General features: G+C 50.6%; 1 protein-coding gene across 3 annotated transcripts; it reads left to right on the top strand.

Annotated features, from left to right (window-relative positions):
* Window positions 1–363: 363 nt before the first annotated feature.
* LOC128335321 (G-protein coupled receptor 143-like) lies at window positions 364–18421 on the top strand. 3 transcript variants are annotated; one of them, XM_053273354.1, is made up of 10 exons: window positions 364–512; window positions 4457–5077; window positions 6115–6188; window positions 6600–6694; window positions 8707–8799; window positions 12082–12203; window positions 12788–12896; window positions 14939–15053; window positions 16503–16746; window positions 18115–18421. In XM_053273354.1, exons 2-10 carry the CDS (start codon window positions 4795–4797, stop codon window positions 18246–18248), a joined length of 1269 nt encoding a protein of 422 aa, XP_053129329.1. In that variant the 5' UTR covers window positions 364–512; window positions 4457–4794; the 3' UTR covers window positions 18249–18421. The 3 variants fall into 3 exon arrangements, with proteins under 3 accessions (XP_053129329.1, XP_053129331.1, XP_053129330.1); XM_053273355.1 differs by lacking the exon at window positions 364–512 and having other exon boundaries at window positions 4388–5077; XM_053273356.1 differs by lacking the exons at window positions 12082–12203; window positions 12788–12896.

Below are 18421 nucleotides of genomic sequence, written 5' to 3'. Positions count from 1 at the left end.
GTGCAGGCGTTCTCCATGACAGCCCCCATGGCCATGCCCACCCCAACGGCCAGAAAAGCCCTGCGCGTCCCCACTCCACCACACCCCTGCAGCCGAGGACCAGTTACTCTGACAGCAGTTTTTTCTCTGACTTCTTGGAGATGCCAGAGACTGGAGTCCACTCTACTCTGTTGGAGAATTCCCATGGAGGGTATCTGGCGCTGCTGTGATGGCAAGCCGGAGCTAGAGACAAGTCTCCCATGTGGGTAATAGAGAGAGTAACACACACAGAACAGGCCGAAGGCAAACTGTGATGGAGACTGACAGTCTATTTCTGATACAGTTGCCATAGCAACTGTGATGCTTAGAAGGCCCTGGCGCAGTTGGCCTCCTCCACTCCGTGGGGATGAAAAGGGCCACTCTGTCCCGCCCCTGCAGTGACTGAGAGGAGAGGCTGCTTATGCAAGATAATTCTTCACAGATAAGACGCCCTTCACAACTTTTAACCACATGACGATGTGGCAACAGCAATGGTACCCTCTTCACTTTCCCAGGGCATCCTCATGGGCAGCCGGAATTTGAACCTGTGTTAGGTATTGGGGATGGCACTCGCTTTCCCCTTAATTAAACACGCAGGGCAAAGGCCGTGATCATCTGTGTGTGGCAGAGGCATTTCCAGCCTTTTGTGAGGGGCAGGGCTCCTCTGCACCTTTAACAGCTGCAGGACAGGAAGACATAATTCAATGAATCCAGGATTTTCAAACTGGGGTCCCCAGAAGCATTTTCAGACAGCAGGTTTTACTGCAGGTTTACTGCGAGTTCAAAATTGTACCTACCCACCCACCCCCAATGACACCAAAAGTGGTTTTTAAAACCCCGGATATAATTTGGGCAACACTCAATTAAAAATCTGAATCGTGTATGAAGTGCTCCCCGATAGCTGGCTGGGGCTTCAGGGTAAATCTGGCCAATACAGCACTTACATTTATATACCGCTTTATAGGTATATAGGGGAGGGTGGAACATTGGCAGTGGGGCAGCAGGGGACGCTGTGCCCATCCCACCCCCCATGCTTTTACCTTTGAAGTCATTTAGCCATTTTTCTCCAGGTGGGGGCTATGTCTGGTCACAGAGCCCCACTGGGTGGAAAAACAACTCAAATGAAGGGGTGGGTGGGTAGAAAGGTTTGGCTCCCCGGCCCCATTGGCCTGCGTGGCCCTTTAAAGCTCTCACAAACTTGGCCCGAAGTCCCTCACAATCCTGAGAAATATAATAAAAATAAACCAGGAGGTTGTCAGTTCACTGCAAGCCCATTTCTCAGCTGCAGAGAGAGCCAGGTCTTTCCTTTGGGGAAGGGGTGTCTCTCCGTGGTAGAGCCTTTGCAAGCAGAAGGTCCCAGGTTCAATCCCTGGCAGCATCTCCAGGTAGGGCTGGGAAAGCCTCCTGCCTGGAATCTTTCAGAAGCCGCTGCCAGCCAGGGTAAACAAGACTGAACTAGATGGACCTTGTCACTTCCAGCAAAAGTGAAAAGCTCTTCCAGCTTTCTTTTTTCTTTTTCTTTTGGCCCTGAAGGATTAGCATGTTGGCCTTCCAGCTTCGCAGCATAGAGCCTTGTGTTTTCTTTATACACGGTGGTGTATGTGTTCTATGCACTTTCCCTATAGATTATCAAAGAAATAATTCATCCCAAAAGAGAGCTTGCTCCCCATCGCAAATGGAATCTCTCCCTTTCTACATCATTCCACAAGGAGCCCCTCTCCAAACCAACAAAGGAAAAAGTGGTGGAGGGGAGAAGTATATTAATTATATCCCAACAAAGAGCATATAGCCATCATTTTTTTTTTTTTTGGAACTTCAAGGGATTCTTATCTGTGTTGAATAATCTGCTAAGGAACTCCAGCGTGTTGTAAAGGATTCTGGCGGATATTAATGTTGGAGATGCAGCTCTTGATGGCATCAACTCTTAGCACCTGCAACTCTATTGATCACTAGGGGTCAAGATAGTGAGCAAGGGAATCCCCTCTCTAACTATGCTTTCTCTACTCTACTTCCCCTTTACTCTACTTCCCCTTTTGTTAGACTGATAGGTTGCATCCTCTCACATGTGCAGTCTCCCATTCATATGCAACCAGGGTGGATCCTGCTTAGCTAAGGGGACAAGACCAGCTCTCTTCCCTAAGAGAGGAAGATTTATTTATTTCCTAAATAAACTACTTTATTTAGAACTTTAACTCCACGTCTCCAGACAATATTAATTAGCAGTGCTCTCCTTATCTGTGCACGTCCGCTGCAGCAGATAAAGACATCTCCCCTCCAAGCTCTCTAACAATTATCAGGGCACACACTCAGTTCACTTCGGGCCACCACCAGGCAGACCTCTTGGTCTCCATGTCAAAAAGTGTGACTTACCCAGTGCTTACCCAATGCTCTCGTGCAGTTCCACAGGGTCGGTGGGGGGGGGAGCACTGGGCAGGCTTGGGTGGGGGGGAGAGAAGCACCACATTTGAGCATTTGATTGGGGAATTTCCATGAAGCCTCCAAGGAATTCTGGGGCTTCTCAGGCTGCAGTGCAGTCTGTAAACTTGGCAGATTTCCTCACTACCCACAGGACACCGAAAACAAAAGATGATGGTGGCAACAGATTAGCAGGCCACATTCAGCGTTTTATGGCTACAAGGGCAATTGCTACCACGTGGCCAGTTGGCTCAAGGTGCCCTTGTGTCAAACGCAGGACTCCCATCATCTTGAAGGAAGAGTTTGCCAATTCCCTAATCATCTTAGCTGACACTGGAGATACACAGGGCCACTTTGCATCTCACAAGCCAGACTGAGGAGGCATTTAGAATACTCTCTAGACCAGGGATTCTCAACGTTGGGTCCCCAGATGTTTTTGGACTTCAACTCCCACAATCCCCAGCCAAAGGCCACTGGGGCTAGGAATTATGGGAGTTGAAGTCCAATAACATCTGAGGACCCAGCGTTGAGAATCCCTGCTCTAGACCAGGGATTCTCAAAGTGTGGGCCCCCAGATGTAATTGGACTTCAGCTCCCATAATTCCCAACCAAAAGCCACTGGGACTGGGGATTATGGGAGTTGAAGTCCAATAACATCTGGGGACCCACACGTTGAGAAACCCTACTCTAGACTATGGACAGGTGTGAGACCCACAGACGCCTGAGCCCAGCTCACCCCCTCCCTCGTGGCTTTAAAGCTAGAGGACAAAGGCCTGGCCAGACAGTGCTCACCGTTGTCCATCATCTGCAAATCGGTATTCCAGGGCAGAAGCTGTAGAGGTTAACCTTCTCTCAGCCAAGGAACTGCCTAGATTAAGGTCAAACTCAGGGCTAGTCAGTTAGTCAATGCTTTTTGTATTTTCTTTTGGATTCCTGTCTTCCTTTCTTTACTCCCAGTTTCACCCTATTCCCCACCCACCCCGTCCCTTATCCTGTGTGCAACCCCTATTTCTTAAGAAAGTTCATATCCTTAGAAGTGGCTTCAGTCTGATTTTAACAGGTTCTGGAGGGTTACTTGCAAAACTCTTCCTCATGTGCCTCGTAAGGTCATTCGCTACCGTTGAGTTGTTTTCAGAATAAAATCTTGTTGTCTAGGGCTGGGTTGGTTGGACTCTGGCTGTACAGTGCCTGTGAGGTCCAAGCCCGACAGTTCTAGGCTGTGCCTATGCCAGGTCAGTGGCTTTAGATCAGTATTCAGCTGGTGGCAGCCTACCTCGCAGGAGCGGTGTGCTCCTAGATTTGGGATCAGAGCCTGGTATATCCCAGGCAAGAACAGACTAGAGTCACCCCCTTTTTTGTCACAGCCCTGCTGTGGACCCTTTAGACTCCAGGGCCACCTGTCTCCAGGTTCTTTACTGCCCCACATGGGCTGGGATTGGGGGCCACCAACTTCCCACAAGCAGCCAGCCAGGGATGTTAGACCCCAGGGGTCTCCATTCTGCCCCCACATGCTGTGGAAGCTGGGAGCGGAGGCTCCGTTCCCCAGGAAGTGGCTGCACCAAAACCCATTTCTTTGCCACTTAGATGCAATTAGAGACATTTAGATAACAAATTGCTGCATTAAATTTAATTATCTCAGCAGTAATTGGTTACACTGAGAGCATGCTAAGCCCAGTGCAGAGAGGGCAAGTCTCTAATTAAGGAGAAACTCTGGGATCCAGGGTGATGCTGACCCCAGTTAAGAGACCTCCCACCCAGACCCCCTGGGCTGCTGGATCTGGTGGCGTGCCAAATGGCTGCCTCTGGCCCCCCATTTAAGTCGAGATTCACCCTCCCAATATTTTCAATGCAGAGCGTCTCAGCTCGGGAATAGGTGAAGCAGCAATGAAAACAGGCCATCTGAGCATGTGCAGAGTGCCCGGCTGATTTAGGGAGCAGACACTGTACTTCCCTGGGTGGATTTAACTTCTTTTCAGGAAAAGTTAGCAGTGATTAATTCAGCATCTTTTTAAAATAATTTCAGCGCTCACACACCTGTTCAGAAGCTCCACTGTCCAATCTCAGGCGCGAGGCGGGGGAGCTGTGAGGACTGGGTGCGGAAGGAAGACGCGATCTGTACACGCTCAGAGGCCCCTTGCCTCGGATAGGATTAAGTCCCGAAGAGAAACCGTGAATGCGAGGGTTTGCCCATTACTGACCCCCTCAATTACTTGCACCCTTCCAAGGGACACAGATGTTGCCAATACCCGCCGGCTCCGCTTGGGGGCGCAAGACCGAGAGTTCTGCCCCGAGGCGCCTCCAGCAGCTCGGATAAAACCGCCTCCGCGGCCAGCTGGCCCCCTCCTTGTCTCTGAGTTTCCCATGGCCTCGCCGTGGGCGCAGCGCTTCTGCGAGGCGGCGCCCTCCAAGGCAGCAACTTCGACGGCGGCGGCAGCAGCAGCAACGCTGCCTGCTTTCGAGGCCGGACTTTGGCACGGGCTGTGCCTGGGCAGCGCAACGCTGAGCTTGCTCGGGGTGGCGCTACTGAAGGCGCTTCGAAGCCACCGACATCGCCGCGGATCGTGCCGGGCTTCCGACGGCCGCTTGGGCACGGCCAGCGCGCTCCGGAGAGCCGCCCTCTCCAGCGGTTGCCTGGGCACGGCGGGTGAGAGCAGCGAGCCGGAGAAGCCACCTTTTCTGTAGCCGGTGCTCCTGTGCCTTTCACAGGGATCCCGCCGGGGAAGACGCGCGCTCTCTTCTCCAGCCACCGCCCTCCACTCTGCGAGAGGCATTCAGGAACGGAAGCCTTGCTTCTCTGTCGCGCATCTGCTGAGCGGACAGGGGCCCTGCCAGGAAAAGAAGTTGGCAACCTCCTTACCCCCATTGAGGAATTCCCAGTCCCTGCCTAGTGGGGAAATCGGCTTCTGTGGCGGGGGGTGGGTGTATCGCTTCCGGACAAGCTTAATTACAGGAGTTGCCAATAAGTTTCTGGGCAAAATAACCAAGTGCTGGTTAGAACCTATGAAGCCCTAAACAGCTTAGGCCCACGGTATTTAAGAGAGCGTCTTCTTCTGCATGATCCCCATCATCCACTGCGTACATCAGGGGAGGCTCGTCTGTGGCTACCTTCATGCCTGGTGTGGCCACCCAGGGATGGGCCTTCTCTGTTGTCCCCCAAGACATTGGAACGCGCTTCCCATGAGAAGAAGAGTCTCCCCATCTCTAGCGGCATTTTAAAAAGTGTTTGAAGACGTATCTTTTTACCCAGGCTTTTAAACTTTTAAATTTTAGACTGTTTATTAATTTGTTTTTAGAATTTAGAATTTTTAGCATTGTTTTTAGAATTTTAATTGATTTGAATGTTTTGCTTATTGCTCTGTTGTGAACCGCCCTGAGAGTTTGGGGTGGTACATAAATACGTTTAAATAAATAAATAAACCCCAGCACCTTTTAGTGTAGGAATAAATAACAGACCCACCCCACCTGCTGAGTGGTGGGTGGGAAGAGAAAGAAAGAAAAGGAGGGTGGGTTTGTTGAGCTGCTTCTGAGAAGCCCTTCGCCAGCATTCCAGGCTTGTACTGGGGATATCTGCATCTGCTCAAAGGTGAAAGGCACTCTGCAGATGCTCAGGGGCTCTATAACTGCTTCATCTCCTCTGGTTGAGCCCAGGCTCAGGTGCGACTCTCCTGCCCTCCCTTGCAGGGATCCTCCTCCGTTCTCTGCTGTGGCTGGCACCGCCTTCTGGGTTGGTCTGTCCCCTCTGCATCCTGACTCTGGTATGTGGGGGGGGGAGCAGAAGAGGGCTAAGTTGGAGGGGTGGGTGGTGGTCCCGCCTTTCCCGTGCAGTGCTGTGTGGCCTGCTGCATCAGGCTGCTGCTCCGACTCCTGCCCCATCTCCTGAAATGGTGGTAACTGCGTCAGTCAAGAGACTGGTCATTACCCATGGGAATCTGGGGTGTGCAGAAGGTACCTGGGGGCACCGGCCCCACCCCCTGAGCCATCCTTGTGCATCTGGCTCTCTGCTCCCTCCTTTCCCTCACTCCAGTCTTGCACCTGGCTCCAGCTGTTGGATCCAGCAGCATTCTGGGGAAACAGCAGGATAGCCTGATGCTGAGGATGTGCATGATGAGAATCCCGACAGGAAGGACCCCTTGCCGCTGTCTCCCCAAGGACTCTTTCTCCTCCAGATCTGGGTGCAATACTGCTTCGTCTCCCACTTCTGGGCCCTCTTCTGCTACTCGCTGGAGGCCTTTCTGCTGCTGCGGGACCCAACTGGCCACAGGTAAGGAGAAGCAACTTCCCCCTGCAGGCCCCTTGTGGAACTCCAGCTCCCGGCACCCCCAGATCTTGGCCATTGTGGCTATGGATGGTGGGAGGTGTGTTCCAACCACATCTGGGGACCCATGGATGAGAACCTCTGCATCAGATGCAGCTGCTGCTGCCAGGGTGCTTGGCTCGAGCCAGTGTTGAAAAAGGGCTTGAAAAGGAGACAAACAGGAAGGAAGGAACTGCAACCAAATAAAGGAATGCTCAAAGGGCAGCAGGGGCCAGTGGGCAGCAGTTAGGAGACCAACAGTGGTCATTTGGGGGAGGAGAGAGATGGAGGGCGGGGAGGAAAAGAGAAGGAAAGGAGAAGAGAGAAAGGGAAAGAAAAGGAGAAGGCAGAAGAAATAGCAGAAAGCAGAGAGTCTTTTTTCTTATCTGTTACTGAGGCCAACTGGACCTTTTCATAACAAAGTGTCTTAAAATGCACACCTTTGAAAGAGGTAAGAGAAATTGCATCACCTTTTGTGTTCATAAACTATAGAGTGCTTATAATTTTGATGCATAATTCCTTACAGTGGACCTTGAGATTGCTCCCTGGATACTTCCTCTAGGGTTCAGGTTTTTATTATTTTTATTTGTTTGTTTATTTAACATATTTTTATACTGCCCAAAACTTGTGTCTCTAAATATTTATACTACAGACAATCCCTATAATACAAAACAAAATACATAAGGAAACATGGCACACATTGCTCTGATATACATAGAGTGTTAAATAAAAATGCAAGCTAAATACACCTGATTGATTGATTAAGTGCTGTCAAGTTGGTGTCGACTCTTAGCGACCTCACAGATAGACTCTCTCCAGGGAAATACACCTAACTTTTTTTATTCAGTTTATATACCGCCCCTCCTGAAGTGGCTCAGGGCAGTTTACATTAAAATCAAAAAACAAATGAAAGCAGATATTAAAAGCCAGGCCATAATATTTATTAGACTTATATACCGCCCTTCCAAAATGGCTCAAGGCGGTTATGCCATATACCATAAATGCCATATAATATAATAATTATAATACAAAATACATAATATACAGACTATGGATAATATATGTAATATACAGTATTTTACAGACTATAAGACGCTACGGACTATAAGACGCACCTTAATTTTAATCCAGTTTTTCAGAGTTTTAACATATTAAACTGTTAAAACATATAAGACGCTCCTGAATTTTGGCGGATATTTTTCGAGGAAAAAAGTGAGTCTTATAGTCCATAAAATACGGTATACATATCACACACACTATATAAACTTCAAATACAGTGTCCAATACACATGCACTTACACAAGTTAATTTCATAATTTGTTTACAAAGAAAACTTTGATCCTGATCATCTGAAAGTGCAGCCTTACAGGGTACTTCCTTTAGGGTACTTTTTGTCAGTCTTGATGGTGGCTTTGTTCTGCCAGTGAGCAGCACCTATGCTAAAATAAGCAGCCAGCTCCAAAGGCCGAAAATGGGCTGCCCTTGGGCATCCCCCAAACCTCTGGGGCTTACAGTCACCAATCCCGCCATAAACAGCTCCCAGACAACCAGCCTTCGTGACACAAAAATCTGACAGTGAGCATTTATTTGTTTGTTTGCAGACCCTTCTGTCATCTTCCTCTTTCTGAAAGCCAGGTACACTGGCTAAAGTCGAGCACCTTGGCTACACAGTTTAGGAAGTACAGAGGAGGATGGAAACCTCTCAGAACCAGGAATTCTCCGGGGCTGGGAAAGCTTCTTTGCCCCCAAGATTTTTGTGTCAAGAAGGCTGGTTGTCTGGGAGCTGTTTATGGCGGGTTTGGTGACTGTAAGTTGTGAGCCCCGGAGGTTTGGGGGATGCCCAAGGGCAGCCCATTTTCGGCCTTTGGAGCTGGCTGCTTATTGTAGCGTAGGTGCAGCTTTGCAACAGGTAACAAGGCCAGTCGGAGGGGCTCACAATGTAGGGATGGACTCACCTGACATTCTTGTGCCTGATGCAGGTCCTTAACCCTCTACTACTTGCTCTGCTGGGGAGTATCGACCATTCAGTTCCTTCCAGGTCTTCAGCTGTTGATGGCTCCACCAGATGCACGGTAAGCATCTCTTCCTTCCCCCTCCTGCGTAAGCAAACAGATTTCACAAAACAAGAAAGGAAAATGAAGGGAGAGTTGTTTACAAAGAGAATGTCAACAGATGGCTGTTAGCTACTCTTGAAAAGGACTTGGAAGCGCTGGATCCTTCTTGGGATGAGCCAAAATCCATAGTTTGTAAAACAAAGCTTGGCAGATCATTCTGCCCAAATAAGTTCCATGGAATCAACAAGAAACTGGGTTGACTTTTGCAGAGGGGAGGAGAGCTGGTCTTGTGGCAGCAAGCATGAATGGGGATGTCTTCCTCCCCCCACCCCAAAATATTGTTCAGTTCTCAACAAAAAGCTATTACGTCACCTGGTTTTGTTTTTTGCTTGAAATGCCTAGTTGGCCAGCCTTACTCTCTCCCACAACAGGCAGCAGCCATGTTGGGTCTGCTGTGATATCACTGATGCTCTTTATCTTTGAGGCCTGGTCATTCAGAGTATGGAGAGTGTTTCCTGCAATAATCTGACCAGAAATAACCATGATTTTGAAAAACTCAGAAGGTGCAAGTGGTGTATAGTACCACTGTGCAAGAACACAACGGAAAGCACACTGGGGAAAAAATATTTGTGCATGTACCTGCAGAAAAAAGGTGACGGAAAACTTGGGTAGTTGCAGTGAGAAGAGAAAGGCATTGGTGTGTCAACCACTTCAATGTTGGTACAAATAAATTATAAAACATTTATTATCCTCCAAGATCATATTTGGGGGGGTTTCTGCCCCCTTCTGATTTTTCACTTACTTTGAAAAATGGTAGAAGCAGCAACTGTGTGGAGAAGGGAACATGAGCAGTGCCTGTTTCCTGCTCTCTTTGTCTTTTGCCCTAGTAACAACTGAGAAGAATTTCTGTCAGGGCTGGTGACATCTGCCCTCTCCCTGCCCTGGAAAGAGAAATATCTTGAAAATTAAGGGCAGCCATTATTACATTGGAATGATTTAACTCATGTCTCTGAGGTAGCTTGGGCCCATTCGGTCACATAGGTCTCAAATGCTTGAAGTAAAAGGTAAAGTGTTGGTGTCAACTCCTGGCGACCACAGAGCCTTGTGGTTGTCTTTGGTAGAATACAGGAGGGGTTTACCATTGCCTCCTCCCACATAGGAAGTTGTCATATACTGAGTCAGACCATTGGTCTATCTAGCTCAGGATTGTCTTCACAGACTGGCAGCGGCTTCTCCAAGGTTGCAGGCAGGAATCTCTCTCAGCCCTATCTTGGAGAAGCCAGGGAGGGAACTTGAAACCTTCTGCTCTTCCCAGAGCAGCTCCATCCCCTGAGGGGAATATCTTGCAGTGCTCACACTTCTAGTCTCCCATTCATATGCAACCAGGGCAGACCCTGCTTAGCTAAGCGGACAAGTCATGCTTGCTACCACAAGACCAGCTCTCCTCACAGTAGCAGATGATGCCTTTCAGCATCTTCCTAGATAGCTGCTGCCCAATATAGGTGTTTCCCATAGTCTGGGAAACATACCAGCGGGGATTCAAACCAGCAACCTCTGGCTTGCTAGTCGAGTCATTTCCCTGCTGCACCATTAGGTGGCAAGCCTCAAATGCTTAAGCAGAGCTAATGTTGCTTCTTCTATACAACAGTGGCCGCCTCCTTCAGTTTTCTTTTGCAAATCCCTTCTCCCCCCACCCCATCATCGGCACAAAACAAGTCCACACAACTCAGCCTCCTCCCACACATCTCAGAAAGCGGCTGCGGGGCTGAGCAGCATTGCTGTCATAATCACCTCAGCCCATGGGATAGCCGTTTTCTCTGCCAGGGAAATGTGAATCTTTAAGCCTTTTAAACAAACTGCTGTGTGCCGGATGAGAAAAATCACAACGCTACCTAATGATGAGCTGCTTCATGCATTAATGCTACTGAAAGTGCGATGTGAGATTGAGGAGACCTCTCCATTGTCCCCTTTGCTAAGCAAGATCCACCTTGGTTCTCATTTGGTTGGGAGACTACACGTGAGCACTGTAAGATATTCCGCTTGGGCAGTGGGGCCAGATACTTGGTGGAAGAGTATCTGCATGCTTGCATGCAGAAGGTCCCAGGTTCAATCCCTGGAAGCATCTCCAGGTAGGGCTGAGAGAGACTCCTGCCTGAAACCTTGGAGAGCTGCTGCCAGTCAGTGTACAGACAGTGCTGAGCTAGATGGTACAATGGTCTGACTCTATAAGGCAGCTTCCTATGTTCCTATCTGTTTCTGGGCTGCAGGCAAAGGCTCAGTTCTCTTCCATACCAAGAAATAAAAATCCTTGTGGTTGGGAAAACTAGCCTGTTTAAGAGTAAAGTGTTCTAGAGGAGCCTTCTCTCTGAAAGTTACTTCCCTATGTGCTGGGCATTTGGGATTTGTTTTTTTTTTAATGGTATGCTGGAACATTTAACCACGTGAGTTCCCACCTGCAGGCTAAAGCGTTTCAGCCCAGAAACAGGTTGTCCACCTCACCTGCTGCTTTTGGCAACTCGGAAGCCTGCTCTTAGGTTCACAGGAAGCTGCCTTATACTGAGTCAGACCATTTGTTCATCTAGCTCAGTATGGTCTACACAGACTGGCAGCCGCGTTTCCAAGACTGCGGGCAGGAGTCTCTCTCATCTCTATCTCGGAGATGCCAGGGCGGGAACTTGGAACCTCCTTCATGCAAACGTGCTGGTGCTCCTCCCAGAGTGGCCCCAGCCCCTGAGGAGAATGTCTTAGTGTTCACCTGCAGTCTCCCATTCAAATTCAAACCAGGGCAGACCCTGCTTAGCAAAGGGGACAAGTCATGCTTGCTGCCCCAAGACCGGCTCTCTCTTCATTACCCTTGGTCAAGTGCACAAGGTTAAAATTGGGGACGGGAGCTGAAGATCCGAAGTCTCGCTTGGAACGTCCTCGCACTGTGCCTGTGAGATGCTGAGGCCAGAGGAAGCACCCTGTCGTGGATGCAGTCTTTCCCTCTGCTTTAAGAAGCAGCCCTGTGTGCTGACCTTGCAGCTCCCGCTTCCGCGTACCGGCTGTGAGCGCTGCTGTTCTCCGGCCCCTTAGGAACATGCCTTTTGGAGGCTCTGTGGCAGAGAGAGAGAGTCCCTCCCTTCTGCTGTGCAGGGCCTTTCCCAGGCAGGCTTGGTGGTGCCCAAATCGCCCAACGCCTGCTGGGCCCAAGAAAATGCCGTAGTGCTGACTGCAAGAAGTGTGAGCCAATCAGAAGGTGGCGTTGGGCGGGCGCCCTGTGCTGGGTGTTAATGAGCTGCCTCACTCCCCTTGTCCCAGTTGCAGCTCCCACCAGCCCTTGGCTGAGGTCCTGGCTGTGGCACATTGTGCTGCTTCCTACGTCCCGCTCACCTTGGTCCTCCTGGGAAGTCCTGTGCTCTTTTCCAGGGCCCTTGCGGCAGGTAAGCTCCTTTCTCTGCTGCTGCCGCCCGGGTTGGCTGTTTCTGGAGCCCCACAGAGGGGAGGGTTGCTGGTTATTCTAGCCGATGCTCAGGACGCTTCTGTCAAAGGCCTGATCTCTGGGAGGAGGTGAGACAGAGCTGTCGACACAACCAGGCTGGTCCAGTAGCAAAGGGGCCCCATCCTTCTGACCAGCTGACCGACAGAAACCTTTTCTGGCTGTCACCCAACAGCTAGAACTCCTGGCTGGTGTCCCACCTCTGCCCTGAAGGGGAAAGTGTCCTTGGCCTGACCGTGCCAGGTGCCAGCACGCCCAGGGGCGTAGCTAGGAGAGAGGCCCGTGTTCATCCCTCTCTCTGGAGAGTGAGGGAGATAATGAAGATAATAGGGAGGGATGGAGCTGGAGGGCCCTCAGGAGCTGGTGGCCCGTGTTCTTTGAACCCTTTCGCTCAATTGTTGAGCAGGCCTCTTGCTGCTGGACCTTGGAGGCACCTGTGCACTTGCTCCTCTAGAACTGTGCATTTGATGCCAGGTGGAAGCAGCATGGAGAATCCCGACGGTTACGAAGGTCTCTCTCCCCTCACAGTGCCCGCTCTGCTGCAGAGGGACGTGGGGAGGTACACAGCCAGTGAACGGCGGCAGCAGCAGCAGCTCCGCAGGAGGTTCCTCTGCATCATGGCAACCTTCGTGGCCTGGTACAGAATCCTGTCTCTGGCACTCCAGGGCGTCTTATCCTTGTCAAGTGCAGTGGTTAGAACAGCCCTGCTGGATCAGGCCCAAGAATGCCCTTCTAGTCCAACAAATTGTTTCACAGAGTGGCCCATCAGCAGTGTTTCCTCTAAGGCGTGTGTGCGTGCTCACACGGTTTTCGATGTCCACTCAGTTAATTTTCAATCCTGCTCAGGAATGGAGAGGCCCCATTCTGAAAGCATGTGTGCGCACACTGCCTTAATACTGCCACCCAGAACAAAAGTCATTCTGCACACAGATGAAAAGAAATGAGAACCCTGCCACCCAGATGCCACCGGAATCCCACAGGAAGGAACTGAGGGCATGCCCTCTCTCCTGCTGTGACTCCCCTGCAACTGGTTTTCAGAGGCAGCCTGCCTTTGACGCTGGAGGTGGCCTATAGCCCTCCGACTAGTAGCCGTTGATAGTCCTTTCCTCCATGAAGTTACCCAAACCCCTCTTAAAGCCATCCAGGTTGTTGGCTGTCACCACATCTCGTGGCAGAGAATTCCACAAGTTGATTGTGCATTGTGTGAAAAAGTACTTCCGTTTGTTGGTCCTAAATTTGCTGGCAATCAATTTCATGGGATGACCCCTGGTTCTAGTGTTGTGTTAGAGGGAGAAAAACTTCTCTCTATCCACTTTCTCCACACCATGCATGATTCTATAGACCTTTATCATGTCTCCCTGCAGTCGTCTTTTTTTCTAAAGCCCCAGGTGTTGTAGCCTTGCCTCGTAAGGAGGGTGCTTGTACCAAGGAACCCTTGTTTCCTCTGGGAGCACTGAGGCAGGGTTGGTGCTAAATGCCGCCTCTCTTTCACACACCCTCATCCACCTCTTGCCTTCCTGCTCCCTGCTTTGGGGTGGGGGAAATTGGGGGAGTCTTGCTAATGTTTCAGTAACCTGCTCCCTGAAGTGACCGCCTCACCTCATGGAAGGGCTGCCCTTGGCTAGCACATCCACTCCAGGAGTCTTTCTCCAGAATTCTAAGTGATCTGTTTAAGCGAGAAGCACGATTCCCTCCACCTACAAAGTTCAGCTGTTGTTCCTATTGGGCAGTGCCTGTGACGTTACGAATGTCTGAAAAGTTCTCTTCCTCACGTGGGCCACTTTGTGAGCGACTGGAGTGAACTCTTTCCATTTTTAGAAATGTTTACACTCCCCCGCTAGAGCGCTCCATCGTGGCTCATTTTTTAAAATCTACTAACCCCAAAGCAGCATGTTCACCCTTCTCCACTCCCCACGCTAACCAGACAATCGCGTACAAAAACTACTGCCTTGTATCAGATTAAAGTTTGCAGGCCTGCACTTTGTCTCCAGCTGCAGCTAGCAGCAGGCCTCTTGCAGAACTCACAAGCAGGGTGTGAAGGTGATAATCTTGTCCCTCTGCTTGCCCTCTCTCTAGAGGAAAACTGCCCTTGTATATGGAGGCTCCATTTGGCTATCTTGACTAATAGCTGCTGTTAAGCCCAAGTGTTTGTGAAATTGTCTGACCCTAAAAATCTAAGCAAGATCAGGAACACAGAGAAATTGAACCCAACTTCTGTGTGAAAAGGGTTTCCTCCCTGCTCAATAAGGATGTCTTTTCCCTACAATATTACCTGTCCACCCCCACTCTCAAATGCACTAATGTGTGGGCTGATGTTTGCACTAAAGGTCTTGCAGGGAAGTAAAATGCTTCAGACAAAAGTGATTCTGAGTATTGCTGGGGTCTTTTTTTAAAAAAAAATCATCTGGAGTGGAAAGGCCCCAATCCCTTGCAACCAACAGGCTTGCCACTCTGTAAATGGGGACAAAGGATACTGGAAGAGCAGACACTCCCCCTGCTGGTCACCTTGTGCCTGTGCAGCGTAACTAGTTCCAGCTGTGCCATTGGATGGGGTGGGTGGGTTGGGGGGAGTGCTTCTATTTCCAAATGCATGCATGGGGCAAATTGGAGGGGCTGGGGAAGGGGGTAGCTGGTGGCTGGTGATGGCTTGCCGTCTGCCTTCGTATTCTTTCCCTTCAGCTGGATGGCAAATGTGGTGAATGAGGTGCTGCTGCTGCTGGAACGAGAGTCCTTGTGGAGGTTGGAGACCCGGCACCTGTTGCATGATGCAGCCCTTGCCTGCTGGGCCATGATGGTGGGTTGGAGGCTGTGCCATGCAGGGTCAGGCGAGGCTTGCCAGCTCTGACGAAGCTGATCCTGGACATGGTTTCCTTCCCAACACTACCCACAATATCAATATCAGGGACGTAGAAAGCTCTACTGAGTCAGATCACTGGTCCATCCCGTTCAGTGGTGTCTACTCTGACTGGCAGCAGCTCTCCAAGGTTTCAGGTAGGAGTCTCTCCCAGCCCTACCTGGAGATGCTGCCAGAGACTTGAACCTGGAACCTTCTGCAGGCTGCTGTCTACGGAGTCAGAACACTGGTCCGTCTAGCTCAGTATTTTCAACACTGACTGGCAGCGGTTCTCCAAGGTTTCAGGCAGGAGTCTCTCCCAGCCCTACCTGGAGATGCTGCCAGGGAAGGAACCTGGGACCTTCTGCCTGCAATACAGATCCTCTGCCACTCGGCTATGGCCCTGTCAAGCCATTTAATATCCAGCCATTAAGCTCTCCAAGATTGCTTTCAGGAGTCACCTGGTGTGGATTCCAGGACACTCTCAGCTGCTCGTGGAGAGTTGGCAACAGTCTGGTGGGCAGCCGCCACGCTAGAGACGCTTGGGTGCCCAAAGCTTCTTGCAGATTGTGGAGAACAATGATTCATAGTGCAGCTTGTTACGCCATCTGGGGAACAACTTCCTCCGTATTAGTTCCAAAATTATTCGGGGGCAAGGTGGCTGTACCCTCTTCGAAATGGGCATCTTTCTTGTGCATATGCACATGCGTGTGTGGGGAGGAGAGCTGGTCTTGTGACGGCAAGCATGAATGGTCCCCTTTCCTAAGTGGGGCCACCTTGGTTTGCTTTCTTGGGTGACTACATGTGAGCACTGTAAGAGATCCCCCTTGGGAGATGAGGCCACAGCTCAGCAGAAGAGCCTCTGCATTTTTGCCTGCCGAAGGTTCCAGGTTCAGTCCCTGGCAGCATCTCCAGGTCGGCCTGGGAAAGACTCCTTGTAATCTTGGAGAAGCCGCTGCCAGTAAGTGCAGGCCATGCTGAGCTAGATGGACCAGTATAAGGCAGCTTCTGAGCTTCTAGCCCCATCGCTGTGGGGTCTTTTGACGCCTTGAACCTGCCACCACTGGCAGAATGCAAAGAACTGTCTAGGGGTGTGTCCCAGTTTCCCTGACACCCACCTGGATTTGGCTGCTTCCCTGAGGCAGCTTTCCCTCCCTAGGGTGGCTTGTGCCCTCTCTTCTTGCCCTGCCTGCCCAAAGTGCAGGAGGCCCCCTGCCCCAAGACGGGGCCCCTCTCCATAGCAGCCCTCCCACAGATGGACTCCAGGCCATCCACAGAAAGAGGAGGAGGAGATGTCCATTTCTTGGGCTAGTGAGCTGAGGCAGGTCTGAGTGGCTGGGGTGGGAGGCCAGCAGCTCACCGGCCCCTTCCCTGGCTGATGATGCTCCCTTGCCCGTCTCCTCTCTCCAGGCCATCCTGAATCCTCTCTCTGGGTTCCTCCTGATGCTGGTGTTCTCGGTCCGGAGAAGAGACTCGTTTGTCAGGAGGAGAAGGCCCACCTGGGGGGCCTCGGGTGACACTTTGGAGGACAGTGCCAGGAACTGTGACCTGCTCTCAGAGGCCACCCGTGACCCTGCGTTTGGCTTCCTGGTGAGCCCTGGGATGCTGGAGGTATCCAGCCTCTTGGCTTCATTGGACACCAGCACCTCCATGGGTGAGTTGGCAAAAGCTGGTGGAGGGCAGTCAAGGGGGCATCCCCTGGCCAAAATAGCCAGAGCCACCTTGTGGAGCCCAGGGGAGGAGGAGAGGGATCCAGTCACAAGAAGCCTTACTACTACTACTACAACAAATATTGATATACCGCTCTTCAACCAAAGTACTCAAAGCGGTTTACACAGAAAAATAAATACATACATAAGATAAGATGGGTCCCCTGCCTGCAACGGGCTCACAATCTAAAAAGGAATATATGGCAGATTACCAGCAAGAGCCACTGGAGGGATGTTGTGCTGGGGTTGGATAGAGCCAGTTGCTCTCCCCCTGCTAAATATAAGAGACCCACCATGTTAAAAGGTGCCTCTTTGCTCAGTTGGCAGGGTCTGCCGCGGAAGACATGCAAGCAGGTGGCTAATTCTGGGTATTTTCCTGGGGAGACAAGACTGTTGAGCATTTGAGTCTGTGGGCTGGAGGTCTGCCTTCTGTGAGTTCTGGGAAAGGGACTGCCAGGGCGTGAACCTTGTTGGGGGGTGGGGTTGTAATTTTTACCCCCAGTTAATTAGAGCACTAAAGAAGCTACCCACTCCAGTTACAGAGCAGAATGCAGCGTTTAGTTGTTGCAGCTATCTAGAGAAGACACATGGAGATTCTTGTAGAAATAAATAGCCCTGCTAACTGGGAAAGAGGCACCCTTTTAACATGGTGGTTCTCTTTATTTAGCAGGGGGAGAGTAACTGGCCCTCTCCACCCCCAGCACAGCATCCCTCCAGTGACTGTTGCTGGTGTCTGTCTTATGTTTCTTTTTAGATTGTGAGCCCTTTGGGGACAGGAAACCACCTTATTTATCTGTTTATTATTTTTCTGTGTAAACCGCCCTGAGCCATTTTTGGAAGGGTGGTATAGAAATCGAATAAATAAATAAATAAAAGTATTTGTTGGTGAAGTACACTTTGGATAGGAAAGACCTAATCCTAATCTATAGGCTACATAATGAATAGTGGGGGGGGGAGATGTTTCCATCTGCTCTCTAAGAGGAAAGGAAGGGAATCTGACTCAGCACAGGAAATACCTGTAGAGTCAAATCAGGGGTCATAGAGACAGATAGAACAGCTAGGGAGACCCTTACTCACTATCTCTACTCCCAATGCCCCTAGTGCTGATTAGTATAGTTGGTGCAAAAAGTCAGTGCACTGGAACTCCATCTCCAACAAACTTTAGACGTTCTGCACGCAAAGCAGATGTTCTTCTACTGAGCTGTGGCCCAGTCCCTCAATGGGAATATCTTACAGTACTGATGATGGACCCTTCTTGCTCCCCATGCCTTACCCAAACCCCTCATTCTCTGGTGCTGTTTCCCTTTCCACAGACGACTTCTACTCAGTGGCCGAGAACAGTCCCGTCCAGCCTCTGTGCCAGGATGTGCAAGTGAGCCAGGAAGAGGGAAGTTCGGCTGAAGGCTGCTGCAAGGAGGGGCTTCTGGGCTGGAGCTGCAGGGGCTGAATCGAGGCTGTGGTGCCCCGGCTGGCTGGCTTCCTCTCGCTCCCCCATGAGGCTAGCCTCCTAGGACCACCATCTTTCCTCTTCCTCCTGTGGTTCAAAATCCCTAGGTTGATGGACAGAGCGCCTGGAAACAGGCTGGCTGTGAGTAATTAAACACACGTCTTTGTACCTGG

Source organism: Hemicordylus capensis, chromosome 11 (genome assembly GCF_027244095.1).
Source record: "Hemicordylus capensis ecotype Gifberg chromosome 11, rHemCap1.1.pri, whole genome shotgun sequence".
Lineage (NCBI taxonomy): Eukaryota > Metazoa > Chordata > Lepidosauria > Squamata > Cordylidae > Hemicordylus > Hemicordylus capensis.
The sequence above is the reverse complement of the archived record's forward strand: the minus strand, read 5'-3'. Positions and strand labels throughout refer to the sequence as shown.